The 19492-nt window shown below is 25.9% G+C and overlaps 1 protein-coding gene across 2 annotated transcripts; it reads right to left on the reverse strand.

The window, feature by feature from the left end:
- Positions 1-7252: 7252 nt before the first annotated feature.
- LOC110643694 (protein DETOXIFICATION 40) lies at positions 7253-10765 on the reverse strand. Of its 2 annotated transcripts, XM_021796156.2 has the most exons (7): positions 10406-10760; positions 9337-9968; positions 9153-9209; positions 8810-9048; positions 8144-8262; positions 7940-8026; positions 7253-7587 (listed from the first exon to the last, which is right to left on the reverse strand). In XM_021796156.2, exons 1-7 carry the CDS (start codon positions 10706-10708, stop codon positions 7477-7479), a joined length of 1548 nt encoding a protein of 515 aa, XP_021651848.2. In that variant the 5' UTR covers positions 10709-10760; the 3' UTR covers positions 7253-7476. The 2 variants fall into 2 exon arrangements, with proteins under 2 accessions (XP_021651848.2, XP_057986430.1); XM_058130447.1 differs by lacking the exons at positions 7253-7587; positions 7940-8026; positions 8144-8262 and adding an exon at positions 8562-8680 and having other exon boundaries at positions 10406-10765.
- Positions 10766-19492: the final 8727 nt, after the last annotated feature.

The following is a 19492-nucleotide window of genomic DNA, read 5'->3' on the forward strand; positions in this document are numbered from 1 at the left end:
ACATTTAGGCCTATTATTCTTCATATGAGTTGTTTCCCTATGTCTTAGGGTCACACAAGTTCAAGAATCACAATTTTTTAGGTTATGTAGGGTGAGTTATAGCCAATTAACTGACCTAAACTCCTGAATCCTGTGCCTTCAGGATTTCAGGTTCAGGTCAGTGTCTTTAATTCTCATTTTAGGTTTCTTACACTCAAAATTTGAGGAAAGTTCCTAAATCAAAGTTTGATTCCTGTTTCTTAGGTTTCCAGAATAGTTTGGCTCATCATAATTGGAGTTTCCTAGTGGGAGATATGATATAAATACTGTTCTGGGATCAAGTAGCTATATAGTTCAATTTCAGGATTTGGAATATTCACTTGTCCTACCAAATTGTCCAGGTTCCATTAGGTTCTGGATTTTGGTTAAAACATAAAAATTGTAGTTCTAGGTCTTATAGAGATTTTGGCTTTAGATTCATTGCATTTGTAATTTTGTAGGCTGAGTTATGTCATTTTTGCCAAAACTAGTCAGGTAGGTCAAAGTCCAAAATTCAAGTCAGGTTCTGGTTCCGGTCAGAATTGTTGATCTAAATTTTTCTAGCAAATTGATTGGGTTAAAGTCAGAATTGGGCTCCGTGTTCTTTATGAAAAATGTGCTTCTATGTCTAACATTTCCATTGGTTTAAGAATCAAGTCATTCTAACATTCCTAGAGTGAGTTATGCCTATTTAAACATTTAGTATTTATATAGTCATTTTTTCAGGTTTAGCAGGTGGTTACCCAGATTCAAACCAATTTTAGGTCATGTTAGGTTCAGTTTCTAGGTAGGGTCTCTAGATAAAAAATGTGGCTTTATGTCCTAAGTTTCATCTCCAATTAGGCTCACACCAATTGGAGAAATGTGGCTCTACTTATGGCCACATAACCACACTGGACTCTAGGTCCAGAATTCCCTGCATAGAAATTCAGCACTTCCAATCTTAATTCCACCCAAAGTACCAAACTTCAATCACATTCATTGCACTTTAAATAGTCAATAATCAACCTCAATAATGTCAATTTCAAGCCACAACACAAAATATCCAATTTTAGACAAATACCTTAACTATCAAAATCACATCTCATGCAATACCATGCAATTCACTCAAACTTCTATTACAAATCAAGTGTATACGTCCATCAACACACATAAACAAGCTTAAAGCCATCAAACACATCAATCCATCCTACCATCAATGTTGACCAAAATTTTAGGGTTTCAATTGTGCATCAATTCTAACAAACTTCAACCTAGCTTCAAGAACTTAAGAAGAGGGAAGCTAGAAATTTGCGCTAACCTCACTTGTGACCAAATTTTGACTTGCTAGAACTTCACCATTTCTACTCCTTGTTGCTGCCAACTTCTTCCCTAAGGTGTAGAATCAAGATTAAATGAAGGGAAGTATAGGTTTTAGGGTAAGAAGCATGAGAAAATCAAGCTTGAAAGCTTGAAAAAAAAATGGTGGAGGAAGAGCTATGGTGGTTCGGCCAAGATAGTTCCAAGGAAGAAGAAGATGACTTTGATTCTTAATTAAATTTGTCTCTATTTATATTTATTTGTCTAATTATAATTGGTCATAATTTTAATGAGGTCATTATGACATCATGCTTATGTCATAATTCAATTATATTTTCTTTTCTTTCTTTTTCTTTTCCAATTACATTTCTCTAATTACATTTTCATCAAAATTCCATCATATTTCATTACATAAATTTGCACTTAATTAATTGACATTTTAGTCAAAAATCAACTCTTCATGTGAAATGACTAAAATGCCCTTTATCGGGTCAAAATTTATCTTTACCGATTGGCATAAATTTCCTTGTATTTCCTTGACATTTTATTGTCATTTAAACCTCATAAATCCTTCAATCAAGTCCCAAATATTTATCTTACAGGTTTCCACACGAGTATGGGGTTGGCAACTGTATTCACAGTCGCTTCCCGATAGGGTTACCCATTATCGGAACCTCGGCTCATTTAACCTATTTGTATTTCATTTCTTTTATTTTTCCTTAACTTTTCTTGATCTTTATTCAATCAATTTATGTCTCCTCACTCTAGTTTAAGTATAGTTCTAGACATCCTGATTGTCCGAATAGACGTTGGTCATTAGAACAGTAGAATGTACAGAACTCATTACAAAAATAGTACTCTCTTACACACAGAAAAGCGAACTAGTGCTCCCTCTCTCACATAAAAGTGAGCTAGCTCTCTTTGTAATATGAAGGGTGGGTCCTACATTTGTGATATATGGTGCATATGCGCCAAATGCACTTAATAATCTCACTATTTTTTATATATATAATAAAAGTGGATAAAATTTTAAATATTAAAAATCATAAAATAAAAAAAAATCCATATAAAATGAACATAATAATTAATATAGTCACACTTTCAATGTCATATATAATTATATATAAAATATTAGTTTTTACTTAAAAAATCTCAATTAGTCCAATTAAAATGAAAAAAAAAATAGGTAAAATTCAAAATACTATAAAATTGGATAAAATTTTAAATATTAAAAATTATAAAATAAAAAAAGTCATATACAATTAATATAATAATTAAGGCAGTTATACTTGCATTGTCATAATTAATTATATATAAATATATTACTTTTAAATTTTAAAAAAATATATCTCAATCAATTCAAATAAAATAAAGAAAAATATAAAAAAAATTAATGGAAAATTTCAAAAATTTATAAAAATTTAAAAAGTGGAATCTAAACAAAGAGAGGTTTTAATAAGAAATGTTAAAAATAACTACGAAAATTACCGACTATATAATTTCATGGGTAATTTACCGACAAATTACCGACGCTTTACCGACGAAAAGAGAAATAAAATTTAAACTAATTTTTACCGACAAAATTACCGACTAATTACCGACTAAAACTTTACCGATGATGTAATTTCGTAGGTAAAAGTAGTGCCTAACATTAGCGGCAAAATTAGCGACCAAATAATAAAAATAACGACCAAATGTTTCGTTAGTAATTACTAATGAAATGCTTTTCATAGGTAATAGTAAGAAAAAAATAGAAAATAAAATTTTTAAAAAAATACCTACGAAAAATTTTTCGTCGGTAATTACCAACGAAAAGTTTTTCGTAGGTAATATTAAGAAAAAAAATAGAGAAGAATATTTCTAAAAAGTTAAAAAATTTTACCTACGAATTTTTTTCATCGGTAATTACCAACGAAATGTTTTTCGTGGGTAATATTAAGGAGAAAATAGAGAAGAAAAAATCTAAAAGGCTTGAAAAAATTTTAGCTACAAATTTTTTTCGTCGGTAATTACCAACGAAACGCTTTTCGTCGATAATATTAAGGAGAAATCGAAAATAAATTTTTTTTAAAAAATACCTACAAAAAATTTGTCGTCGGTAATTACCAACGAAAAGTTTTTCGTAGGTAATATTAAGACAAAATAGAGAAAAAAATTTCTTAAAAATAAAAAAAAATACCTACGAAAAATTTTTCGTCGGTAATTACCAACGAAAAGCTTTTCGTAGGTAATATTAATGAGAAATGTAATATTAATGAGAAAATAGGGAAAAAAAATCTAAAAAACTAAAAAAATTTTACCTACGAAAAATTTTTAGTCGGTAATTACTAACAAAAAGCTTTTCGTATGTAATATTTAGGAGAAAATAGAGAAAAAAAATTCTAAAAAACTAAAAAAAATTTACCTACAAAAAGTATTTTGTCGGTAATTACCAACGAAATACTTTACCGGCAAAATACTTTTCGTAGGTAATATTAAGGAGAAAATAGGGAAAAAAATTCTAAAAAACTAAAAAAATTTTACCTACGAAAAAATTTTAGTCGGTAATTACCAACGAAAAACTTTTTGTAGGTAATATTTAGGAGAAAATAGAGAAAAAAAATTCTAAAAAACTAAAAAAATTTTACCACGAAAAGTATTTCGTTGGTAATTACTAACGAAATACTTTTCGTAGGTAATATTAAGAAGAAAATAGGAAAAAAAATTTAAAAAACTTAAAAAATTTTAGCTACGAATTGTTTTCGTCGGTAATTACCAACGAAACAATTTTCGTAGGTAATATTAAGGAGAAATTGAAAATAAAATTTTAAAAAAATACCTACGAAATATATTTAGTCAGTAATTCGTCGGTAAATCACAAAAAATGTGAAATTTCCACATCGTTTGATAATAGATTTGAGGGTAGTGAGTTTGTCTATAAAAGGAGAATTACTCTCCAACATTGAAAAATTGTGACATAGTCACATATATGGGGTTTACTTTGGGCTCCACTAGTAATTTTTTTTAAGTCAATTAAATCTTAAAAAATTATAAATTAAAATAATTAATAATTAATATTTAATTTAAAAATTAAAAAATTAAAAAATTAATTTGAAAATTTTAAATTAAATTAAATTAAATTAAAATTTAAATTACATTTTAAATTAAATTAAATTTAAAAGTTAATTTAAATTAAAAAAATTAAAAATTAAATTAAATTAAAAAGTAATGACTAAATTAAAAAATATTAAATAAAAATTAGCTTCGAAAATTTGTTTTGGTCGATAATTACCAATGAAAAATTTTGTTGGTAAATAGTCGGTAATTTATAAGAGCAAAATCTCCTACGAAATTACCTACAAAAAAATTTAAATTTACCTATAAAATAATTCGTCGGTAAATTTAGCGACGACATTTTTTTCGTCGGTAAATTTAGTGACAACATTTTTTTCGTCGATAAAAATTACCTACGCTAGTATTTATGGACGAAAAAATTTCGTCGGTAATCACTGATTACCTATGAAATTTCAGTATATTTGATCGATAATTTTTGTAGCTATTTTTTTAATTTCTTGTATAGATAGATATTGACATTCAAAATAATTAATGTTCTTAAAAACAGTAAAATATATATATATATATATATATATATATATAATAACGTACCTCTTTATTCCAATCTGTGCGGTACGTAATAAAGCAATATACAGCAGAAGCAAAGTTTCCAAGAAAGTTCATGCCTCCAATCATCCCTCACCTAGTGACCATATTCCCTGCAAACAAACATATTCAAAGGACTGGAAAAGGGCTCGGATTCTTCCAGACATTACCTTACCAATTAGATAGGTTTCCACTAGATAAATACAGGAAAGAAATCAATAAAAAGAATAAAGATCACCCTTCACCCACGAGGTTTAGCAAGCCAAAAGGGCTAAGTGAAAGTAAATTAAATATATAAAACTATTTTTAAGCCTTTATTTATAAATTTAAATTTTTAGATTGAATTAAGCTGATTAGGTCAGTGAGAGTGATCAATTTAAAACTATGGTAGATTTTTATTTGTCTTTTCTTTTGTTTTTCTCTTTTGAGGAAATTAAATAAAAATATGTGAATAGATTGACGAGAGATGGTGGGGTGGTCCTACAGTTTAAATAAGGACATTGATTATTGAATGCCTAATGTCCACATGTCCCATGGTTTTGGTCACCATGCACAGATGAACATGATCCTCACAGCAGCTTGATATGATGTGGAAATATATCAACTGCATTGACCTTCAAATAAGGGCACTGTCCGACATGATCCGCAACTTCATATTCTATGCGATTCAGCATAGAATATGCTTTGATATAAGAGTATGGAAATTCTTTGAATAAAAATGGAAATTCTTTGAATAAAAACTTTTAATAATTCAACAAGCTAGATCCCTTCTTAAAATATTTCTTTAATTATTAATATAATCTCATTAGTCAATAGTACATAATCATAAATAGGAATCACTTGCATTCCCATTTTTAGTATAATTATATATAAAATAAAAAAAATAAACACAAAATTTATATGATAATTTATCAAAATAAATAAAATTTACAATATTTATATTATTGGTCCTTTTGGGCAGCCCATTAGCTTTACTGTATTCTTTGCCATTATCATAGACTTTATAAAATATTTTTTAATTACACCGTAAATATTTTGAATTATGCATGTCATATATAATTTAAGTCACGTTTTAATAATTAATATGTATTTTTAAATATATAAGAGTTCGAATTAAAGAGAAATTGATTCCTCATTCATTTCATTTTACATAAAAGTTTAGATGTTTGATTTGGTTTTTTTCTTCATTCATTATCTAAAAACAGAAAAATATCCATCATTCAATTCATTAGGCACAAAGGTTGGCAATTTGATTTGTTCTTTTCTAGTGTACAAATTAGAAAAAAAAGCACACTTCCTGAGAGGTGGGCAATTTGAGTCATTGGTGTACGATATCATAATTGAGTTTTGTATTTACATAGGCATATTTAAATATTGATCCTTTCAAATTATATATCGAATATAAAGTGTGTGTATACTCTTTATATGAGATAAGAATAAAATTTTTAAAGATGTCAAATCTTACCATTGAGCATTAAATGCGTGTGTTCTATCTTAAATAATAATAAAAAAAAATCATTCTTTTAATTGTGAATTGCAGGCGTAGCAAAGCTGGCTTGATTGTGCATGTCTTGATCAACATTATTTGCTGCCTGGCAAATTATCCTACATAAGGGACTAGTCAGATATTTCGGCTTCATCCAATTAATTTGACTCATCGCCACCCATGCGCCCACCCCACCAAACATGACAGATAATAATAATAATAATAATAATAATAATAATAATAATAATAATAATAAAATTTAGTTGTAATTTTAGTTATTTAGTGTTAGAGGATACATTAAATATATATTTAATTTTTTATTGATAAATAAAAAAATATATATGCGTGGAATTAAAAAATTAAGAAATGTAAACATTAGAATTTTCCCAAATAATTCAAATGTATTCATCCTATAATAATTAGTTGAGATGGCATTTCATTGTTTAAATTTTTTTATAATATTTATTTTATGAATTATTTAAGCTTATACATTAAAAAAATTTAAATATTTAGATATGTTTCCTCTATATAAAATTTTTAATTTTATTAATTTAATTCTTAATATTTGATATTTTTTTATTTGTAAAATTATATAAAATTATGGTTGAATATATAAATTTATTCTTAAATTTTATTAAAAAAATTTTGTGACAGCATAAACTTTTAAAATATCTTATAATATATTTTAATTCATGTAAAGTAGAATTAAAACACTTTTCCAATCTTATTTAGTAAATTATCATGTCGACGCTATCCGAGTTGGACGAGTAAAAGGAAGAATTTGGCTCTATGCAAATTATTTGTGCTTCGTTTAGCCAAAAACAACTATATTGCCACTCAAAGTCAAGTATATTTTTGGTTTTTTCATTGGATAAGCTTATATGTATAATATATAACAAAGCGACTCTCTTGCCCCTTCTGGTAAATACAACATCTCACCCTATGAAATAAAACCAAAAATCTCTTAAAAAAAGATACCAAAATGTTTACTACAAGGATGACCCATTGAGATGAAATCAAATTTATAAATCCACTTAATTCTCCGATTCATCTCTTTTATCCTCCAAGAGAGGCTCTCTTTTGTCCTCCAAGAATGGCTCTTTTTTGTCTTCCCATATGTTCAACCGATCCTGTGCATTCTCCACCTGAAAATTTGTAAAGCAAACCCATAAACACAGATGATCATTGGTAACTACATCATCAATATAAAGCTAAAAACATATGGGCCAAGAAAAAGGAAAGAAAAAAGAGCACGGTGGCTGGAACTATATTATTGTTGAGTTGTCTAAGCAAGCGTGGACCCTTGTCAGAGGCTGCGTAATCTTGTACAGAAGTGTAATGAATTGAACGCGCAGCTTTTGTTGGCTGGAAATGGATGAGTTGGATATGAATGCGACGGGTAATCAAAAGATTTACCCGAGTGAGTTTCACTTAGCTAGCTATCATGAGTAGCAACATGAAATTAGAAACCATCCTCTACTTTACAAGAAATTTTACCTCTTTATTCCAGTCTGTTCGATAAGTGACCCACAATAAAATAATAGTCTGTAAAAATGTACCACCTATCATCCCTGACCATATTCCCTACAAGTACAATTAAAAAATGTAATGTGGATTAGAGGATAACTATAATAAAAAGATCATAAACAGAGGGGAAGTACATCAATTATAATGTGGAATTGTGCATGATTAATACCATACCTGTACACCAAGGTTGAATTTAAATCCAAGAAGTACCCCTAATGGAACACCAATCAGGTAATAACATCCAACGTTCACATATGCTACAAAAGCTTGCCATCCACATCCAACAGCCACACCTTCAAAATTGAAATTTTATTCAATTATATATCATAAAAAAAATTTAAAGAAACTGCTTAGTTTGTAAGCATTTAATTGGGAACGTCCGGTCCATGTTTAGAATGACTACTATTTTTAGGGTTTATTTGATATTGTTATTGAGAAAATTATTTTTTTAATATAAAAATATTAAAAAATAATTTAAAATTAAATTTAATAAATTTTAATAATAAAAATATTAAAATAATAAAATAATTTTTTTAAATAATTTTTTTTAATAATATTTAAAATAATAATTTTATTAAAAAAATAATTTATAACCTTCAAATTCAGGTCCAATAAGGCAATCAATATATGTTTCTCCCCACTTACTTTCACTCTGTTTATTTTGGGCCACAAAAGGTCAAAAGGTATTTATTATTGGTTGGCTCTTGCTTTCTGGGAAGGGCACAAAGAGACAAAAAATTTAATTAAGTTGAAATTTAAAGGTTAAAAATTAATATTACAATTTAAATAAAAAAAAATATTTAGATTCGATTTGAGATCAAAAGTTATTAAAACTCTTACCGGATAAAACAGGCTGAACACCATTTAGAATGAGAGTAACAGCCAAGTAGGGGGTGAGCTCGGAGACTGCTTTGGCAACTTCTTCACCTTCGGTGAAAGCATAGCTAAGGTAGTCCCGCAATATCATCACGATGATGGCTGCGACTACAGCGATAATGAAAGAGCATAGATTCACAATTATCACGGAAAATGCTGCTGATTTTGGATGTCCTGCTCCTAGCTCGTTGCTCACTCTCACGCTGGTTTTTCATTTCATTTACACATTTTATCTTCATATCAGCATGCCCATAAAACATCATTAACATATAAGGTTTATAAATTGATCTGGAGTCAATAAACTTACCTTGCAGCAGCATTGAAACCAACTGAAATCATGTACACCCATCCGGATAATGTCATGCTGCATGGAGAATTGAATTAGCATTTGTTTTTATATAAATATAGGATCATAGGATTCACCGCTGACACATTAATCTTTCTTGGAAATCTTATTTACAAGAATATAAAAATAATCTCAATTTACTCACCAAACTGAGAGAGAATCCAATGCAATCTCTGCATTTTCCAGCAACCCCGCAATCAACACCAGCACTTGAAAATACCAGGTCTCCAAGCACAACATCACTGCTGATGCAGCTGACAACTTAAAGAAACCCCAGAGACCAAAGAATGCCTGCACGCTAAAACCAGCCCATGTTTTCCTACACTTCTTGCTCATTACAATGTATAGAAACTGGGCAATCACAATTAACCACCAAGATAAACTCAGGATGAAGGCTGCACCTAACAAGCCCCAGTTCCACTTGAAAACTGCTAGCCAGGTAAATAAGATGTGCACCCCAAGTGCAACGAGTGATATGTATGCACTGGGGGCGATTATGCTTTGTGATTGCAAAAATTTTTGTATGGGAAAGTTAGCGGCATACGCGAAAATTTGAGGGATGAGTCCATAGACGAAAACTGCAGCTGCAGCTGCTATTTCGTTTGGTTCACCCAGTAAGACCAAGATGGGTTTGGAAAAGACATAGATCAGCGTGAGAGGGATCCCAGTTGCCATGAGGAGAAGTGTCGATCTTTGGAGATATATGCCTAGCATTTCGTGTTTGTGCGCCCCAAATGCTTGCCCACAAAGGGTTTCCACTGCACTTCCCATGCCTAGCTGCGTATTTTTCAGGAAAATTACTAGTGTTAAACTGTCATTGATTCAAGCTTAAATTTTTATAAATAAAACGCAAAATAGTGAAGTCTGTAACCATGGAATAATAATATATCAGGAGGTATATTGGTCTACGAAGTAGAATGATCATATACTGATTTGCCGTGAAATTTAAGGGATCGGGTGTTTTGGTCTTGGGAAATTCTTTTAGAACGGGAAGAGCATAAAAAAAACATTTTGATGGATCTTTTTCAAATAAACAAGACTTTGAACAGGAGAATAACCATAAAATGAGTTATGAATATCATCATTATTTAAGCAAATCTTTAAGAGAAGGGAGGAAGAAGGCAAGTTAAGAAGAGTACGATATTTAATCATGGGAAGGGAGAAGTTATCAAGATCTTAATAGTTAAAGGGATGGAAAGAGATGCTTCACGTACCATAAGGCCATAAGCAAATACTTGAATACCAGTATTGCCAAGGGACACAGCAGCAAGCTGAAGAGTACCAAGATGACCACAGAAGATCTGGGTTGACATAGAAACCACATTATTCAACAAGTAAACGATCACTGCTGGAGCTGCAAGTTGAAACAGCAACTTAAGCTCAACCCAGGACGCTGATCTGAGCCTCTTAAAGGTTGATGTGCGAGTATCATTTAGTATGTCTTCTAGCTCAGAGGTGACTGCCTCATGCCCAGACCTGAAGCTCTGGAGCAGAGGTTGAGAGTGAGAGAGCATCATCTTGGGAGAGTTACAATGCTTTCTCTCTGTCTATTACCCTAATACATCCTAGCCTAAAGCCAAGCACATTTATAAATGAGCATTTGCATTAGGGCTTGCTTGTGATCAAGTTGGTGACAGCCAGCGGATGTCAATTTTGAATTGGTTGTCGGGGTGGAATGGTCAATAAGACTGCTAATTTCTCCAATAATACAGAAATCATACTTTTTTAATTTTTTTTTTCACTTTAATAATGACCGTTGAGGAAAATCGTGCATCTGAATTCACTGAGCTAGCCAGGGACCAGTAGCCCTTTATTTTAAGCTGATAATTAAAAAATATATATATATATATATATATATATATATATATATATATATATATATATATACTGTTTTGTCAAAATCGATTTGTTGTTTAATAATTTAATATGAAAACCACATGTCACATGCGTTAATAGCGTAGGTGGAAGGGCGGCTACTAGCTTTTTTTTCACCTATGTATGTGTTTATACGTTTATAAGTTTTTTTTTTCTTTTTTTTTGTCAAATAAGAGAATTCATTACTCATGAAGCAAATTACAACCATCCAGAGATAGCAGATTTCATAAAGAAGCAGGAGGATTGGTAGCCCATCCCACACTGAGACAGCCAACTCTAATATTCTTGGCAATCCAATCCGCACATGAATTTGCACTCCGAGAAACTAGAGACATTAGAAAGTTTGGATAGTTTTGAAGCTGGAACTTAATATCATGAGTAAGAGCCTGTACCTCCCAAGGGATTGGGTAGTGGGAGCTCGACAAACAATGAAATAAAATAGATGAGTCAGTTTCAAAAATCAAATTATCATATCCTCGATTAATAGCAATGGACACAGCTAGCTTTAGAGCTTGGCCTTCTGCTGCAAGGATTGAAGAGCCCCAACAAGTTGTGCTACACCCATCAATTAAGTGACCCACATCAATTAAGGATTATACGTTTATGCGTTATAACTTGTATATTCAGCTATTCAATATAAGTTTATTTTGTCCAAAATGGTGGCTACTTCACTATCAAACAATGTATCACATCTTTAACTTCAATTCACTATATAAGTTTAAATAATATTAATGTGGTGAATACGTGGCATTGACATAGTGATACATAAATATCATATATTTTTCACAAAAACACTACACGAACGCCATATAAATACATTTGTCATGTGTCACCACACCACATTTACTAACAGAGGAAAATACATTTACTAACAGAGGAAAATACAGTATATCAAATTAACATAAATTAAACTATAATATCTTATATGTTAAAACACGAAATCACAAGTTATTTTTTTAGTTTTTTCTCTTTAAACAAATAACAAATTATAAAAAGCAAATTACAATTAATTCTCTAAATCTTTTTATTAATAATAATTTAATTCTTATATTTTGAAAAACACATTAAACCATTTCTAACTTTTGTCACATTTATTATAGGATCCTTCCAATTTCAAGCTGCTTTGCTGTTTAAAATTTGGACAATGGAGAGAATTTTTAAATCCAAAATTACCTTCCTTAAGCTATGTAACACAAAAGTAATTTAAAAACCCTAAAACTCTTTATGATCATTTTGCTCTCTTCTGTCTACATTTCTCACTCCCTCCCCCAAACTCTTTCTTAGTTAAAAGCCATTTGAGTCCGTCGTTGAGGGAAGATAAAATGTCTGCAGCAAAGTGGCACAATGGGCAATTGGGATGGTACTCTTTGGTAATTTAAAGGCCAAACTGATTTTGGTGGCGTTTGGTATTAGAGCAGCATAATTATATTAATGACGAAAAGGAGGCTTTTTAAATGAGTTCTGGGTTGATAATTAAGTGGCTTTTAATTGAGGGAAAGCCAACATGATAATTAAGGGTTCTCACTGGGATGTTTTTGTAGACCTTTAACTCATTTGTTCTTTATTCTGTAGGTCTCTTTAAATGAAACGATGAAAACGAAATTTATATTAGTGAAACAACAATTTCAAATTTCATCAGTTAAAAATGTTTCAATGTGTTTCACAAAATATATGAACCAAGTTGTTAATAATAGAAAACTCGAAGAACTTAATGGTAATTAATCTAATTATAAACAATAATGATTGAATTTAAATTAAATAAACATGTAAAGATGTATTTATCATGAGAAAATGATATCATTAATTTTAATTAAAGAAAACGATTTGTCCACTAAACATAGAAGTGTAAAAAATATTTTTTACGATAAAATTAAGAAAAATATTTGTAAATATGAAAGCTGGAATCATCAAGCATGTGTGGAAGAATAAAAAGAGTCGAAGGCACAAATTGATGGTTTACCACACAAAAGTAGATAGCATCACTATTCTAAATGACAAACATGTTTGGAATTTTGGGAGAGTGATGGGACCAAGTTTGTTGGCATTAGATGATATTTTTCAATGGGTGTCTCCACTTGGAGAAATCATTGGCACTTATAGTTATAATTAAATTGATTTAATTTAATATTTAATTTATTTTTTTAAAATAATTTGTTTTAATTTTTAATTTTCAAATTTTCATCTATTTAATTTAATTTATTTTATTTTTTAAAAAGGAAAAATAAAATTAAATCAAATAATTTATTTTTATAATTAATTTTTATTAATTAAATCTCATATTAAAAACATAATTAGAATAAGTCTAAAATGAACTCAAAATAAAAATTTAAATTTTTATTTAATTTAATTTATTATATATTATAATTTATTTAATTTTTAAATTAAATCAAGTCCAATTATGAATGTTCAAGTTTTGAAACTCTTTAATACAAGTTTAAACTTTTACATGGAGTGATTTATTCTAACATAAAATCCTCATCTACAAGCTTTTAGGTTGAGCAATTTTTTAATATTTATGTGGATAGGTTTGGAGTTATCATTAACTATATTAGCCCATTTAATTTATATATGATGATTATCACCTAAATATTTTAATTATTAATAAACTTAAAGTAAAAGGGTAGGTTTTTCTTGAAAGAGAAACTATGTAAGGTAAATGACAAGTTGATGAGTTACCAGATATTATATATATATATATATATATGGATGAATGGAAGCCACATGTATGTACATATATTATATATATATATTATACATATGCTTGATGTGTGTACATGTATTATATATATAAATAACTTCCAGAATGTAGATTTGCTTTTAATTAATTACTTATAAAAATAATAATGCTTATAATATAATTTAAAGTGTAATAAATTAAAAAATAAATTGATAAATTATATTACATTTAATTAAAAAATAAAAATTATAAAATTTCTCAAAAGTAAATTACTTCTCTTATATAATAAAAATAAAATAACTTACTTTAATAATTGATGCTGTTCTTAATTTTTTTTTGTTTGGAGTTTGTACCTCCAACCAAAAAAATAGTATTCATATTTAATGTTGAATCTTGGTGGATCTGGATCTAGATCATGTGGTTTAAATATTTATTTAAGTCATTTGTTCTTTATCTCCATTATTTTGTAATCTAAACGCTGTGTTTAATTAGATGTAGGCGGAAAGAACGTGGAAGGGCAATATATGACTACTGATGATGAGCAATGCCTTTTTCTTTATTTTATTTTTAGTTAAAGAGAAAAGTATTTATTAAAAAAATTAAAACTCGACAATATTTCAATCTTTTCAAATTTTGTGGGACTTGTAGCGGAAAAAAAAATAATTAATAATTTTAATTTTATATATATAGAGAGAGAGCATGCATGTGGCAATATAATTTAGTTAATATTTTAATAAATATTAATGCAATTATTAACTATTAATATTAAAAAAAAAATATTTCTGAGAATTTAACCCAAAATCGTTTAGAACAGAGAAAGCGAATTCATATAGTCGAGTTGTATTAATGTAATTATTAAAAAAAAATTCAAACATCACTTTCCAACTCTATCCCTATATTTTATAAATTCAGAAATATATATATATATAAATAAAGTAGGGTGATATTCTCAAGAAAATACTACGTGATACTTTCATTTAAAAACTTATCACGTGTCATATTTTATTAATAATTTTCTTTTATACTCTTTTATAATAATAATTATATAATTTTTATTTTTATTTTTATTTTAATTATCAATATTATTTACAATTTTATCTTAACATTTATGATTTAAATTATTATTTTCTTTAAAATTTAATTTTTAAAAATCAAAATCTTTTATGATTAAATGTAATATTTAAAAATTATTTATATTATTTTTTTATAAATTTATTTATATAAAAATATTATTTACCACATGTCACCCATAATAATAATAATAATAATAATAATAATAATAATAATAATAATAATAATAATATCAATAATGGCCATTTACTTAAAGAAAATTAGCCATTAATTTGTAATCTTATAATCAACTTTGTATAATTTAATTAACATTAAATTATTTCATATTTTTAATAAATATTTTTATTGCATTGTTATATTTTCTATTATTTTAATTATGAAATCTTTGTGAAAAAATTTGAGAGACAAAAAGTGTAGTCTACATAAAAAGTTATAAAAATAAAATATAGATATTTGACTTATTATTAGTATGTATTGATTTTTATGTTAATAATTTAATATTTTTTTTATTTCACTTTCATAAGATTAATTAATACTTATTATTATTATCATCATGACTAACTTATGACCATTTATTTGAAAGGGCTAAATAAATGAAAAATATTTTACTATTATAAAAATTGAATTTAAATACTTTTGCTACTATTTTTAATTAAATAATATTTAATTATAAAATTAAACTTTTATTTAAATAGTTTCTATTTGTTTATCCATATATAGTATATCATATGAGACATATGATGCCAATCAATTGCTCTCCTCTCACCAATATTTTCATTTCACCTAAATGCTTTTAAATCTTTTTTTGAATTACTTTATTTTTTATTATTATTTTCAAAAGTTATTAGTTATTATTCTAAAAATTTATTTATTTAAATATATTTAATTAATATTTATTTAATTACTTTTTTTATAAATTTCTTATTTAATATTTCTTAAACTTTTTAATATTTTATTTCATTTTAATTATATATTGAATGTCCTAAATTGACTTGGAGGAGAGTAGTACAACATGACCTAGAAGCATTACACATTTCTAAGGATATAACCCAAAATCATTTAGAGTGGAGAAAGCGAATCCAATCCATATAGCCGACTCCAAATTTTTGGGATAAATGTTTAGTTGAGTTGAGTTGAGTTGTATAATTATATATTGAATGCCATTGTAACTATAAATTTTGATTATCTATGTTTTATTATCATTAATTTTCAATAGAAATATTTTTAAGTTTTAATTAAATATCTAAATTTTTATGCATAAATTATCTCTCAATTATATTTTTATATAGAAGTAGAATTTTAAAAATAGAATGCAAATATGATTACATCGAAAATTTAACTATAAGTAAAGATGATTAAAAAAAATTAAAGTTATAATATTAAAATTATGAAAAATAGTGTGTATTTTTAACATTTATTATATTAATAAAAAAAGGATCATATTTTAAAATTTTAATTTTTATGAATATATATATGTAAAACAATAACTATTTTTGTGAAAGCATTATTTTAAAAAAAATATATCAGATTAATAAAAAAATTTACACTTTATAAAAATTTAAAGATATAATATTTTTGCAAAATAATGTAATAAAATGTTATTTTTAATTAATAATAAAGTTATATATTTTTATTATTATTAAAATTAAATAATTCAATTCATTATTAGTAATTTAATATATTTTTTATTATATTAATAAAAAAAATTATATTTATATATTTTTTAAATAACATTAATTTCTCATTAATCTAATATATTTTTCTGTAATCTAAAAAAATCAATTTACATAAATTATAAGATAAAATATAAAAATTTCATGAAATTTAAATTATTTTTTGAATAAAGTAATTTTATTACATTTTAATGAGACTATTAATAATATATATATATAAAAAAAGTTAAATATGTATTTTAAATAATTGCACTACAAATTAATTAAAATTTTATTATTATATCATATAAAAATTTATTTAAATTAAATTAAGTAAGAAAAAAATTTTAGTTAAAAATTAATTTAATACTAATAATTTATCTTATTTAGAATGTAAGTAAAAATTAAATTAAAAAATAAAAATTATAAATTATTCACGCATAGCATAATATGGGCATTATGCTAATAATTATTATTTCCTTTCTGCTAATTGATCTTGAATTTTAGCTTTAATGGGAAAGCTAATGATGAGAAAATATCACATAAATTATATAAGTAGTAAGATTAATTTTCCCTTAGATTGAATTTTCAAAATTTAAATTGATTTTTAGGTAGTATTTTTTTTATTAACTTTGAATCTATTAATATTATTATTAAAGTTATTATTAAAAAATAAATAAATATATCAACTAAAAGATAATAAAATTCAATTAATTTAAAATAAATTTTTATATTTTCTACTTTAAAATAGTAAATAATTTTTAAAAAATATTTTTAATCGTATTTAAAATAATACTTTTTAAAAATACTTTTTACTATTAATCTTAACCTCAATTCTAAATGGATATATATATATATATATATATATATATATATATATATATATATATATATATATATATTATTTTAGATGTTATTAAGGAAAAATAGTTTAAAAAAAGTTTTATTATTTTAATAATTTTATGATTAAAATATAATAATTTTATTTTTTTATTAATTTTTAATACTATTAACTAATATAATTAAAAACATTTTTTTAATAAAATTTTAGCAATAATATCAAATAAATCCTTTATCCTAACTATTGATATAATATAAAATAATTACACAAAATAATATACTCCTTAGTTAAATAGTATACTTCAATAAAGAATATTTTTTAGAATGTATTATGAAAAGTATGTCAGAAAATATGTTATTATCTATTTTTCCCTATAAATCGGGTCAAATAAGAAAAAAAAAATATTAATATTCTCTCACTTTTTCTATATTCTATCACATGTTGAAAGGTTCTTGTCGAGGACCTCTCTAATAAAGCTTTAGCCTATTTGTCTTTTATCTTACAGGTCTCTTAATCGAGACAATAAAAATAAAACTCATATTGGTGAAGCAAAATTTAAAGCTTCTTCAACTATATTTTATTAATTTCAATGTGAGGTAAAGCTAAACAAGGTTGATTTTTTTTTAAAAAAAAAAAAAAATCTGCTTAGTTAGGAATAAATCAGCTAATTTTGATATAATTTTAATTAATTAAATATTAGTTTTAATTAAGGGATAATTGTAAAAAAAAATTCTATATTTTTTTAAATTTTATTATAAAAATTATGATTAAACTCTTAAATGTTTAACTCTTACTGATTCTATTTTACCATTAACAAAATCGTTATATCACTGACAAAAATGTTTTGTCACTTAATGATAAGTACAATTGACAAGAGTTAAAAAATTTAGGATTTAATTAGCAATTTTATAGTACGACGTAGAATTACAAAATTTTGAAAAGTATAAAATTTTTTTAAAAACTTCCCCAATCCATTTTAATTTATACAAAATTTCAATTTACTTTTAAACTTGAAAGTTAACTAACAATTTGATTTGAATTAATTTAATTGACCTGTTTTAACATAAAATATGATAAGGTAGCGTGAAAAAAAAAAAAGAGAATGGAAAGAAAAATACCTAAAATGACATAAAAGAAATTAATATCAAAAAATTTATAACCTTTAAATATTGAAACAAAATTGGTTTTGAAAATAATTAAATGACAAAAAATAATTCATATAGCCAATATATAGACCTAATTATTATTGTTATCGTATATATTTTAATTAATTTTATAGTAAATATTTACAAAAAAATTCATTTTTTAACTTTTAGATTATGCTAAGGATGGCAATATATAAAATATCGGTGAAAATTATTCTTTTTACTTAATATTTTAAATACACGAATTCATCACAAATCAGATCATATTATTTAAATAATATTTAAATCTATTTAAATTTATATATTTTAATTAATAATTTACACAAAATTTATAATTAATAATTTATATTTTAAAATTTAATAATTTTAAAAGAAATTATAAAAAAAATCTTATACTTTTTAACTTTTTTTAGTTATACCTTGTACTAATTAAATTGTCAATTAAATTTTATACTTTTTAATTTTTATTAATTATACTTTATCATTGACGTAATGTAGCATTTGATGTGACGTATTTATTAGTGAGATAATGATTTTATTAATGATAAAATAAAATTAATAAGAATTAAAAAATTTTAATTTTAATTGATAATTTTTATAACATGAGTAAAATTATATAAATTTAAAAAATACATGAATTTTTTTTAAATTATCCCTTTAATTAATCCAGATATCTTTGGAGTATGATTTGATTTTGGCAAAATTTTAATCATGACCCAGCCTGCCGCGGCCACACTACTGAAAGAACAAGTTAATTAATTTTATTTTTTTCTCTTCTTTCATTGTTCAAAGTCCAAACTGACACATAAGATAAAAATTGACGTTCAATAAAAACTAATGGAGAGAGAGAGAGGATGGGTTTGATTTTTCAGAAGAAAATATTAAAAATAAGCATTTTAGTAATTAAAAAAAAAAAGAAAAAAAGAAACAAGAGGGATGAATCTCATCCATTAAAGTCCAAATCTTAGCCACATAGAGATACGAAGGACCACAGCCGCTCTCACCTCTCAAGTTGTCTGTCTTGATTTTAATAACGATTC

This window comes from Hevea brasiliensis, chromosome 11, assembly GCF_030052815.1.
Source record: "Hevea brasiliensis isolate MT/VB/25A 57/8 chromosome 11, ASM3005281v1, whole genome shotgun sequence".
NCBI lineage: Eukaryota > Viridiplantae > Streptophyta > Magnoliopsida > Malpighiales > Euphorbiaceae > Hevea > Hevea brasiliensis.

Excerpts from the sequence above, each read along its gene's own strand:
- LOC110643694 (XM_021796156.2), bottom strand. The coding sequence starts at position 10,708 with ATGATGCTCTCTCACTCTCAACCTCTGCTCCAGAGCTTCAGGTCTGGG. Across the intron at positions 9,969-10,405 it reads TATTTGCTTATGGCCTTATG|CTAGGCATGGGAAGTGCAGT; the intron begins GTACGTGAAGCA and ends AAAAATACGCAG. Across the intron at positions 9,049-9,152 it reads GGTTTCAATGCTGCTGCAAG|CGTGAGAGTGAGCAACGAGC; the intron begins GTAAGTTTATTG and ends ATGAAAAACCAG.